Genomic DNA, 12,676 nt, shown 5'->3' with positions numbered 1-12,676 from the left:
GATAGGAGGGTAGAATGATGGATGTAATGGTGAGCAGAGGAGTGCTAGATTGTCTGGGAGTATATTGGCTCGTTATTTGGTTGAAGAAAAGGGTAAGATAGGTTTTGTGAAAATTTTGAAATAATGGGGAAAGCTGAATAAGGTATAAATATCCCGAAAAATTCTTGATAAAAGCTATAAAGGGACGTGTGTAGAATTTTGAGATCGTATGGCATAAAATGTTATCGATAAGCAGGAGAGTGACTGATATGATGTAAAAGTGGTTTTGAAATAAGGGCTTATGTTTCTGTGGTTGGTCAGCATCTTTTACGTTCAGTATCTTTATGGCTGGAGGATGTGAGAAAAAAGAAAAAGGACTGTAGATGCAGGTACAAAATTATTGGGTAAGAAAATAAATCATGAATGAATGTGGGTTAGCTGATGTTTGCCTATGAGACAGTGCTGATTGGGCTAGTGAATAGAAATTGTACGATTTATTAAACGAGGTGGAAAGTAGGAGGAAGTTAAGAATAAGAAAATAATTATATATATATATATATATATATATATATATATATATATATATATATATATATATATATATATATATATATATATATGTGTGTGTTTGTGTGAACTGTTGATAATTTTCCATATAATAATGGAAACATGTAATTATATTGAACTATGAAATTCAATGAAAAATAATTTCTCAACTTTCCTGTATTTTGCACCTTATTTGATGGAGTGAACCCTTTTCTTATTTCCCTGTATATTGATTTGAACTATAATTTGTTATAGGTCGAAGTTAATTGTATAGTATCATATCCTTTACACAACTCGAGTTATTGAAGAGTACCCTCATTGCTCTCTCTCTCTCTCTCTCTCTCTCTCTCTCTCTCTCTCTCTCTCTCTCTCTCTCTCTCTCTGTATTTGCGTGTGATTCGAAATGTTATTGCTCGTAATTTATAATTTTTATTGATATCGTTGGTTGTAAACTTTGGGTTTTGTGTCCTATGATTTAGTTATTTTTCCGTATTCGATCTATCCATAATATTTGCTGTTATATGTTAGTAAATATGGCATAAGAAAAACCGGATAAATATAACAAAATAATCGATTTCATGTTGTCATTAACTCTACGGATGGCGCACATATCTCAATCTGTTAGAGCCAGTGCATATGTACCAGTTATGCAGTTACAGTGTAAATGCTAGTGATAATCTGCGTTGATGAAACGGTACAGTAAGATGATTAATAACTGCATGCATGATGGCGAAGACTTTCTCACAGTAAGGCGAAACAAGCAGTTTGTATTTGGCACATAACTCTGCAATTCTCACGCTAAGCTGTGAACTCTTTCATTAAGTAAAGGTGACCTCAAGTGAAGCTTACTCTTTATTTAAGCAAATGTGACCTTAGGAAAGCTTACGTTTTCATTAAATAAATGTACATACGAAAGCTTACTCTTTCATTAAGTAAATGTTACCTCAGGAAAGCTTACTCTTTCATTAAGTAAATGTGACCTTACGAAAGCTTACTTTTTAATTAAGCAAATGTGACTTCACAAAAGCTTACTCTTTAATTAAGTAAATGTGACATTAGGAAAGCTTACTTCTTCATTAAGTGAATGTACTATACATACGAAAGCTCACTCTTTCATTAAGTAAATGTTACCTCAGGAGAGCTTACTCTTTCATTTAGTAAAGGTGACCTCACGAAAGCTTACTCTTTAATTAAGCAAATGTGACCTCACGAAAGCATACTCTTTGACTAAATAAACGTGACCTCACGAATGCTTACTCCTTGCGTGGGGTGGGGGGGGGGAGTAACTCCCATACAAAGGTGCCCACAACATGTATCAGTGAAAATTTGTGAGTGGTTCCTCCGTCCTCTCCCAGTCTGTCTTGAGAGCTATTCTCAAGAAGTTTGTTGTCTTAAGTCATGAAGGGTTCTTGGAAGCACTTAAGTTAATGACCTATTCTCGGGGCGACTACTGATTAAGAAGTGATGCTAGTATGGTTATAAATGGAAGGGGCATACATTAGTTTTTGTACCAAAAGAAGAATCGAGAAAAAATTTTTTAACAACATAATACCCCAGTGTGTGCTTTTCACAACATGATAAACCACAGATTAATCCTCTATAGCATTGGCGATTACGAAATAAATACTCGTTTTAATGAGTAAGGCTATACTTAAAAATACAGGTGTTAACGAGAATTTCAGTCTGAAAACTGGAATGAATACATCCCATAGGGGGTAGTGCAGTCAGTGTGCACCTCACGTGGTGCACTGTAGGCATTAGGCTATTTAAGGGTCTTTACAGTGTCCCTTCAGCCCCTAACTGCAACCCCATTCATTCATTCCTTTTACTGTACCTCCGTTTATATTCTCTTTCTTCCATCTGACTCTCCACCCTTTCTAACAATTGTATCATAGTGCATCTGTGAGATTTTCCTCCTGTTAAACCTGTCGAACCTTGCTGTCAATTTCCCTTTCAACATTGAATGACCTCATAGGTCCCAGCGATTGGCCTTTGGCCTAAATTCTATATTCTAGTCTGTTCTTCCAGTGCATATATGATTTGCTTTAAGTCTCAGTGAAACTTTTCCCTGATTGTTAGATTAAGCCAGCTGTATGGTGGTGCGGTGTCTTGCTCCCAGAGCTGTCCGTTAGATATCTTGTCAAGTTATAATGTCCTCAGCTGAAAATAATTCTAAATTTTGAGCTGATGGAATTTCATCAATTCTTCTAAGCCTGTGCTTTCAGGAAATGCATTTCCTTCAAACTGAAAATAAATTAATTGATGGCAAAATGCTGTCTTCCGCTTCGACTCTACTGTAGTGCTGAATTTGGACAAAACCCATGGGCTTGAGAGTAGCTTTACATTAATTGCATTTCACTCTACACAAGTACAGTACATAGGTGTATAATACAGTATATCACCTTTTTTTTTTCTAAAGCCAAAAATCTTAGTTGCTGAAATGGTATTACCTAATGATGATTCAACTGTGCAAATTCTTTTGCACATAACTGTTAATATCTTTCTAATGTTTAAATGTATTACTGTATACAGAATTACAGATTTAGACAAACGATAAATTTTTATTGATAATAAAATGTTTGTATGATTATGCATTACAAATGTAGTAAACAATCAATTAGGAGAAAAAGTCTTATGTTCGTAAATTCTTTTTATTAAGTGAGATCTTTCTGTATTTCCCTTTACCTTCTCTTACTTCCTATTGAACACCATATTCTATGGAAGCTTGAATTTCAAGTCAGTGGCCTCTGTGGGCTTTTTCCATATGAACTGGGTTCATCTTCTGAATAATAATAATAATAATAATAATAATAATAATAATAATAATAATAATAATAATAATAATAATAATAATAATAATAATAATAATAATAATAATAATAATAATAATAATAATAATAATGGATATTTAATAGTATACAGCATGTAAACTTATAACTGGAAATACACCATACGGTGAAAGCATTTTTTCTGAAATATTTTAAACGGTTTACCCTGTTTTCCAGATGGCTGGAAAGCACTCGGATATGGGCCGGAGGATTAATCGTGGGAGAAGTCTGCACACAGCCATCTCACTGGGCTTCAGTCAACACATTGCATCAGTGGCTTGTATCAGAAGGGGTTCCTGGGATTCATGGGATAGACACCCGCTCACTGACGAAAAGGTTTGCATCTTTTTTCAGCATTTATGCCAGAAATTATGTCACAGATGCGCAGGCCTGATCGATTTTTAAGTACAGTTGTTGAGGTTATTTTGACTATACATTATTCTTAAGGTTTTGCACGGACAAGTAATTTTTTTGTCATTACTGAGACTATATGCTTACAATATTGATTCCTAATTTAATAATACTAAGACCTGCATTTTATAAAGGGAAAATTACAGATATGAAATTTTCCTTTGTTAAATTGCAAATGATTGAACATTAAAGTTATGATGTATTTTCAACTTGTTTTCATTCCACATAAAACATGTTGTATAAATAAAGGGAATACTGTATTAAAACTTTTTCTGCTTGACTTTCTTAAGGATTAAGGGATGTAGTAACTTTTATGTATATATTCATCCTACATACTGTAATTCCAGAATTGTTATTGCATGACTGAAATATGTTTTCAGAATTCGTGACCATGGATCCATGCTCGGAAAGATTGTAGTAGAAGGAGGAGATAATCCCGATTTTGAGGACCCAAACAAAATTAATTTGGTTGATAGAGTGTCTGTTAAGGTGGGTTGTACATGAAAGTGTGTGTACTGGCTATTCATGTGTGTTTTACAGTGAAGAAGTTTTTCTTTTGAAACATTTTACAAACTCCTGTAATTTCATCTTTCACCTTTTATCTTGAAAAAAAAAAAAAGAAGAGTACTGTCGTATAATGCCTTTATGCTTATATTTTTAATAAGTTACGTGCCTCAGAACAATAATGACAGTGTTCCAGTAAATATGTATTTTTTCAAGGGTGCCAGTTTCTAATTTGTTATTCCTTTTACTTAACATGTTTCTTGCATTATTTGTACATTAAGATCGCTTCTTTACGGCCACAGCAAATTTTGGATGGGGCTATTTTTTCATAATTAAGTATTCATGTTTTTTTTTTTGCAGGATTAATGATTTAGTGTATTTTGATAAAAAAAACTTTTCTCAAATTTTGTAGGAGCCACGAGTTTTCAATCCAGAAGGAGAAATCAAGGTTATGGCAGTGGACTGTGGCTTGAAGTATAATCAGATACGCTGTCTTGTTAAGCGTGGGGCTTGCGTCACTATAGTACCATGGGACCATCCTTTAGACCCTACAAAGTATGATGGCCTATTCTTGAGTAATGGACCAGGTCTGTATCAACAAGCTAATTGATAAGTTCAGAAAACACTTTTATTATTCTTAATTAAATTGGAGTAAAATTCTTAATTCTCTAAACACTGGTAATTTAAATGGATGAATAACCAGCCCCTACTTTATCATTTCCAGCATTTTGTCAAATTTTTTCTTAATGGGGTAAACGTGAAACCCATTCTAAACACTCACTTTTGTCTTGTGCTCTTGCTCCCATACTAATCTGGTTTAGGTTTTCATTTATAGCCCATTTCCATTCATTTCTGTTCCCTCATACTTGATTTTGATCTTCACCCCTCTACTATTTTTGACTAATGCATATTTTAAAGCTGTATAGCATCATGGTTTCAATTTGTGATTCTGTCTGTTACTTTTAAAAGAATTAAAACAATCAGAACAGGCTTTGTGATATTTACTCTCCGCAAAGTTGTGGAGAGTTTCCAAGTAAATAAAGTGGTAAAGGATTTAAGACTTGTCTTAGTGTTAATTATGATGCTCTCCTAATTACAGCCAGCCCTCTTTATCCATTAGGGTTTGGTTTTCAGCCGACTTGAAAAATTTAGTTTTAGCAAATATATCATTACTATGGCAACCATGAACTAATCTATAAGTACAATATACTGTATAGCATTTTGAGTGCTATGTACTGTACATTCATGAATATGTAACACTTCGCTTGAGGTTGTGAATATACAATTCAAATAAATGCTAAATGAAACTGAAATTTCATTTTTCATTATTATCTATCACCCTGCTGCCAGAAACCTTATATGTTATACACATATCACCTCGAAGCAAATAGAAGACACCTCTGCACAGTACAATATTGTAAAGTGCTTGCCTACCTATAAAGCCACAATAATGTGGGCTTGTACTATGGCATGTAGAATATGGCACAGTGCAGTACAGTACTGCATTCTGAAGTGGAGCAAACAAATATATATAGTAAATAATGCTCTGTGCTAAACTTGGAATATCGTCATCCTGGCTGTCCATCTGTGAATGTTTTACTTACATGTGGAAGTGAGAAAACTTGACTTATGATGGCATGTGTGGTTGAGAATGACTATTCCCAAAAATTACAACCACACTATTCATAAAGATAGAAACAGTCTCTCTCTCTCTCTCTCTCTCTCTCTCTCTCTCTCTCTCTCTCTCTCTCTCTCTCTCTCTCTCTCTCTCTCTCATATTTTCCAGTTTTTATTCATATTTATTTTAATTATAAATATATATATTTCTAAAATGTTACTGATATATGAACTATATTCTGTACTGTTTTTATTGTAGTGTATATATATATATATATATATATATATATATATATATATATATATATATATATATATATATATATATATATATATATATATATATATATATATATATATATATATATATATATGTGACATTTTATTTATTTCATGCAAATAACTTGCCAGGTTTCATATAGGGATTCTAAAAAGAATATGGTTGTTGTACTTTTATATTCAACCACAAAAGTTTTTACTATAAAATATTATATTAGTATTGGGCATTGTATGAGTCTTTTTTCTTATAAAAATAATTTGGATGGCCTCCTGTTGACTGGGGATGTTCAGTGTTTTATATATGTTCAGTATTTTATGTATTTTTCCAACTTTTTTGACAGAACTTGTTGATGAGAGTGAACTTGAGTTCATTCTTATTTACAGATATTTCAGATAATAAGAATGGAACGTTTAATAGTTATGTTGATGTTTTTACAGGTGATCCCCAGATATGCAGTAAGACTGTTGAACATATACGAACTGTAATGGCCAATAGCACCAAACCAATTTTTGGCATTTGCTTGGGACATCAGCTGCTCTCAGTGGCTGCAGGTTGCTCTACATATAAAATGAAGTATGTTATATTGAAATGTTTTCTCTTATCAAAATATAACAAATTGTAATAAGGGAGATACAATAGTATAATTACTGTTTGGAATAATATGAGAATGAATTACAAATGATGATACAAGGGTGGTGGTTGTTGGTCATTGATTCTTGTGTCAAACATAAATTTTTACAACATTTTTCTTTTGTGATTTTAGTAAATTGAGGTTCCAGTGGCTGTATTAACAGAACTAGTTACAGCTTAGAACCTCATAATCTGCAGGAATTCACAACATTTAAAAATTTTTAGTTATTTAAAGTCTTATTTTGCTTTTTACATGTACTGCATTTTTTAAATGACTTGTGTATCAGATTTTCATGTGGAGTTTTATTATGGCTTCATTCACACTACATAGCTTAATTAGGTCACAGAACACCACCTTTAATTTTATTATTTTTTCACAGATTTGTAATTTTCACTTTGTACTTAAGAATTTCAGTAAGTCAAATAATGTAGAAATGATTTAGCAGAATCACTTACATCCTGCATTTGTTCCAAGATTTGTAACAGAAGCAGTACTATATTTTTCATAATGGGAAATGTTGCTTGGGAACATTTTGTGACTGAAAAAAATAGGAAAATAATTGATGGAATTACATGAATTTTTAAATCACATATTCTTAGGCAGTTTTTCTTTTGAATATCCTAATGCCATATACTGTAACTCTGCTTGTACTGAATGTCTTGCTTTTTTACCACGAAGTTTATCTCAAGTAAGAAAGTATTGGATTTTACCTATTATATCTACATTTCAGGTATGGTAACAGAGGACACAATCAGCCTTGTGTACATGCAGGCACAGGTCGTTGCTTCATTACATCACAGAATCATGGTTATGCTGTTGATGTTGCTTCATTGCCTCAGGATTGGGCTCCACTCTTCACTAATAAGAATGATAATTCAAATGAGGGCATTGTCCATAGGACTCTTCCATTCTTTAGGTATTGAATGGTCTTGGTCCCTTGTCTCTGATGTTTTAAATTGTTGATTAAAATGTTGTAAACCATGTGTGATTTATGGGATTTGGTCCTTTAATAATCCAGAAAAATGGACTTATAAAAATATACAGCATATTGTAATTGCATGTAAAAAATGGAAAAAATCATGATACAGTATATGCTTAATTCTTGTAAGATAAGGATATTAATAATGAAGATAAATTTCTTAACTAGTTTGTCATTTATTCATCATTTGAGTTTATTGTAGCTTTGTAGACCCTTAATTTAGGTAATTTTAATCTTTTAATTACAGCGTGCAGTTCCATCCAGAGCACACAGCTGGCCCTGAAGATTTGGAGTCACTGTTTGATGTTTTTATTGACCTAGCTAGCAAAAGTAATCGAGGTATAGTTCAAGAAAACTGGGACTTACCTAGCATCATCACAAATCATCTCACTTACAAGTAAGAAATATTTCTTTGAATTTTAAATGTACAAAAATCATAGCAGTTGTATGCATGGCTCATTCACTCCATTAATGAGAGAAATCTTGTTGCTGGACTGCATGAACTGAAGAAAACAGGATTGCATAGCAATGCATCTGTGTGTTATGGTGCAGCCTGTAAAGTATAAAGTATGTGTTGTAATCTATTCACCATACAGTATTTACAAAGGGAGACACTCGATTACCCCATAATGAGGAATTTTAGTTTTTCAATAAATGGTTGTTTTTAACAACTATATTTGTAACAGAACTTTGCAAGTTTTGTAAATTGGAAAGATTTGTTCTATAGAATATTTCTTGGTCAGAAAATGTATGAAAATGTATGTACAGTACAGTATATGCTTTTGAACTGCCATCCAGGTATGGCAGTATTTAGCTATGTAAATTTGGCTGTTATATAAATTTGAAATTTGCATTGAAACTGTGGGTTTTAGATTACAGTGATGTCCATACAAAATTTTTATCAACACATCATTTTGACTTTTGTTGTTTTTCAGTTTTGTCCATACTGCAATAACAAGCAAGTATTCACCTGCAAAATTGGACCATAACCAGCATTATACTTGAAAAATTACTGACAGAATTGAGAATTTCTTACTCCCATAGGTGGCATATTAAGTATTCTCGTACTTGCAGACCCAGTCATGATGTCCCTCAAGCTGAAATAGGAAAACTTCCCAATAAAGTTCTTATATTGGGTTCTGGAGGCCTCTCCATTGGTCAAGCAGGAGAATTTGACTACTCAGGTTTGTTAAAACAGACTTACATGTACACAAAGCTTGTAATGGAACTTGCAGATACTTTCAAATTACTAGAAAATAATTTTTATTGCAACAGAATCCATTGTTCTGTAAGTTATTCAGCAAGATATCTTTCTCAATACATTTCTTTTGACTCTCAGGATCCCAAGCCATAAAAGCTATGAAGGAGGAGGGTGTCGAGTCTGTATTGTTAAATCCCAACATTGCTACAGTGCAGACAAGCAAAGGGCTAGCTGATAAAGTGTATTTTCTCCCCATTACTGCATCCTATGTTGAACAAGTATGTCAAAATTTTATATTTTAGGAGCTTAAACTTTCTATTGATGGTTGTTACATTTTGTTCAGATGTTATATTTTTTGCAGTTATTAGTCACAGTTTGATGTAGATTTATTATTTCATCAACTTGAAAGCCATCTGATGACGCTTTTCCCTTTTGCAAAGGTTATCAAATCTGAACGTCCAGATGGTGTGTTGCTAACTTTTGGTGGTCAAACTGCTCTTAATTGTGGTGTGGAACTTGAGCGTGCAGGTGTATGGTCAAAATATGGAGTGAAAGTCCTTGGTACTCCAATAGCATCAATTGTGCGTAGTGAAGATCGTAGGCTGTTTGCTGAAGTTGTGGCATCTGTTGGAGAAAGAGTGGCACCATCAGCAGCAGTGTATTCTGTAGAAGAGGTGAGGCATAATTGTTTGTTTTTTATCTTTTGAGATTTCTCTTTTGTGTAAATTAAAATTTTTTTATTTTCCTTTTAAAAAAAATCATGATAAACATAATAAACTGTAACAGAACTGAGTTGAGTTACATTTTGAAAGCTGAAGCTTATTTTATATGAGCATAGTACAGTATAATATAAATATGCAGTCAGTGCTGCTGGAGACCACTTAATAGTCACTGTTGTCTTTTGTGATAGCTAAACAATTTAATGTTATAAATGTATTTCTAATGGTCATTCCTATTATTAGCTAATGAAAAAACTTTATATATGCTCATTATGTTCATTAGGCTTTGGAGGCTGCAGAACGAATTGGGTACCCAGTTTTAGCTAGGGCTGCCTATGCCCTTGGTGGTCTTGGATCAGGCTTTGCTGATACAGCACAAGAATTGGCCAGTCTTGCTACATCAGCGTTTGCTCATTCAAATCAGCTTATCATTGGTAAGATGGTTCAAATAGATATTGATTGTTGTATGATGATTTTATTTGCCTGAGTTTAAAGTACCTTAATTTATTTTAAAGAGCCATTTATTCCCTTAATCTGGACCTTTTTATGATATTTATGATTTGTTTACAATTTTGTATTTGGAATGATTTATTGATCAGTGAAAATAACTAATTTCTAAGGCTTTAACCTTGGTTATTTTGCTGCTTTTATTACAATGGTTATGGAAATGATCTTCAATTTATTGATTATTAAATATGCTTTTGTCTTTCAGACAAATCTCTCAAAGGATGGAAAGAAGTGGAGTATGAGGTGGTTCGTGATGCATACGATAACTGCATTACTGTAAGTGCTGAATTTATATGGAAAAGATTGCAGTAATTATGTTGATATATATTCTTATGGACAGTTCAGGAAAGTCTAAATAAATAAATAAATAAATAAATAAATAAATAAATAAATAAATAAATAAATAAAAATAATTAAATATATATAAATTCTTAAATAAAAAATACATAATATAAATATTTAAAAATAAATAAATGTGTTATGATACCTATTTAAGTCAGTGCTGGATTTGAATTTTTGTAAAATGTCTTTTGAACTGTTTCATTACAAAAATATTTGTACAAAAACAGTGACTCATGAAGTTTCTTTTTATTGGTCCCCACAAGAGGATCCAAGGCATTACAATATATTCATGAATATAGTCTACTCATACGTACCCTTTTATGTTTGACAGGTGTGTAATATGGAAAATGTTGATCCACTTGGAATCCACACAGGAGAAAGCTTAGTTGTAGCCCCATCCCAAACTCTCACAAACAGGGAATACAATTTATTGCGTTCAACAGCATTGTCTATCATCAGGCGGCTTGGAGTTGTTGGAGAATGTAATATTCAGTATGCTTTGAATCCTGCCTCTGAGGAGTATTATATCATTGAGGTGACTTTCGTTAGATCATTTTTATGATTTCAAGCTGGTATATTGTTAATTCTTGAAGATTATTGAAAAATATTTGAAGTTCTGTTTATTTGTTGATGCTAATAACATTAAGAATAGGAGTCTTTTATATAAATTTATAAGTATTTTATTGTTTTCTTTGTAGTATTTCCATCTCTTAATTTTTAGGTAAATGCCCGCTTATCAAGGTCCTCTGCATTGGCTTCTAAAGCAACAGGATACCCTTTGGCATATGTTGCTGCAAAACTAGCTCTTGGCAAGTCTTTGCCAGATCTCACAAACTCTGTAACAGCATCTACTACAGCCTGTTTTGAACCATCTTTAGATTACTGTGTTGTTAAGGTTCCTCGATGGGATCTGTCCAAGTTCAATAGAGTTTCAACAAAGGTTAGTACTGTATTAAGTGCATTTTGGTCTTGATGCTTACAAGTCAAAACTATTAGTACTATATTTCCTTGGACAAGGTGTATAATTTTGTTTACTGTCAAGAAGAAATGTTGAGTATTTATTATGGAGGGCTTTAGATGAAATCAGATTTTTTATTACCTGCAATCCTGTTTAGTACTGAAGTTGTCAGTCATGAGATAATGTTGAAATTTAAATTGAACAGCATATTAGCTCAAAATATGTACAGTACAGTATTACTTTCTTGACTGAAGGAAGTGCACATTTTTGTATGTAGTCCAACTATATATTCCTCATTCTAATATTCATTGAGTTGAAAATTATATCTGCTACACACAAGGAAAAAGCCTCTAATTCAGTTGTTTGAGTTTTAAAAAATGTCACAGCGTGACCACAGAACTGTTTTAATGCCAATTTCATTAATCATGGAGATAAATCCCTCTCTCATTCCTAACCATACAGTACACCCTACTAAACAATGTGGCCTGATGTTTTGAATTTTGTTAAAATTGATAATTTATAGACAGTTAAAAACAAAGGATTTAATAAGCCAAGTATTAACAGAAATTGGCACACTGAAGTTAGCATTTAACTAACACCCTTAGATTTAGGAAAGATGTACAAAACACAATCATAACATAGAAATAGGATGTTTTCAGCATATCCAGTAATGCTTCTGCATAAAAGATATCACAGTTTAAAAAAATTATTAGAACGGTTGTCAGTGCAATACTGCAAAATATGCTATATTTAACAATGAGGAAAGATTCCATGTGGGTTAATATTTATATACTTGGAGAAAATTTTGAAAGCGTCTCCAGCAGTAGTGTAGAGGAACATTTTTGTAAAATAAATTGATGAAGAGGAATTGATTCCTATAAATTTGGGAATTGTGCAAGTTGTATACAATAGATTTTTCATGAAAGAATTAGACTGCTTTTTCCACTTGAAATAACTTTGCTATTTAGAGAGGGTAAAACAACTTGCACCTCTAGCCAAGTGATATTTGTATCAATATTTTACTGTAATCATGTGTACAGAAGGAATATATATATATTTGCTGTGCACATACAATATCTTATTTTTATATTTTTGAGAAATTATAATTAATTAAATAAGATCTAGTAAATATATGAACAGCCAATCAGGGCAAGCCTTTTGGGAGTCAAGAGAG

At 32.5% G+C, this 12,676-nt stretch overlaps 1 protein-coding gene across 8 annotated transcripts in view; it reads left to right on the top strand.

Annotated features, from left to right (window-relative positions):
* rudimentary (carbamoyl-phosphate synthetase 2, aspartate transcarbamylase, and dihydroorotase rudimentary) overlaps positions 1–12,676 on the top strand; it is a 186,132-nt gene that overhangs the window by 61,299 nt on the left and 112,157 nt on the right. For all 8 annotated transcript variants that reach the window (XM_067104207.1, XM_067104205.1, XM_067104204.1 and 5 more), the window contains exons 4-16: positions 3,531–3,689; positions 4,145–4,253; positions 4,681–4,855; positions 6,603–6,738; positions 7,527–7,712; positions 8,023–8,172; positions 8,850–8,959; positions 9,115–9,254; positions 9,417–9,650; positions 9,979–10,129; positions 10,408–10,478; positions 10,876–11,079; positions 11,266–11,484. In XM_067104207.1, the coding sequence (XP_066960308.1) occupies positions 3,531–3,689; positions 4,145–4,253; positions 4,681–4,855; positions 6,603–6,738; positions 7,527–7,712; positions 8,023–8,172; positions 8,850–8,959; positions 9,115–9,254; positions 9,417–9,650; positions 9,979–10,129; positions 10,408–10,478; positions 10,876–11,079; positions 11,266–11,484 (2,044 nt within the window). The remainder of the gene's footprint in view (positions 1–3,530; positions 3,690–4,144; positions 4,254–4,680; positions 4,856–6,602; positions 6,739–7,526; positions 7,713–8,022; positions 8,173–8,849; positions 8,960–9,114; positions 9,255–9,416; positions 9,651–9,978; positions 10,130–10,407; positions 10,479–10,875; positions 11,080–11,265; positions 11,485–12,676) is intronic.

Source organism: Macrobrachium rosenbergii, chromosome 5 (genome assembly GCF_040412425.1).
Source record: "Macrobrachium rosenbergii isolate ZJJX-2024 chromosome 5, ASM4041242v1, whole genome shotgun sequence".
Taxonomy (NCBI): domain Eukaryota; kingdom Metazoa; phylum Arthropoda; class Malacostraca; order Decapoda; family Palaemonidae; genus Macrobrachium; species Macrobrachium rosenbergii.
The sequence above is the reverse complement of the archived record's forward strand: the minus strand, read 5'-3'. Positions and strand labels throughout refer to the sequence as shown.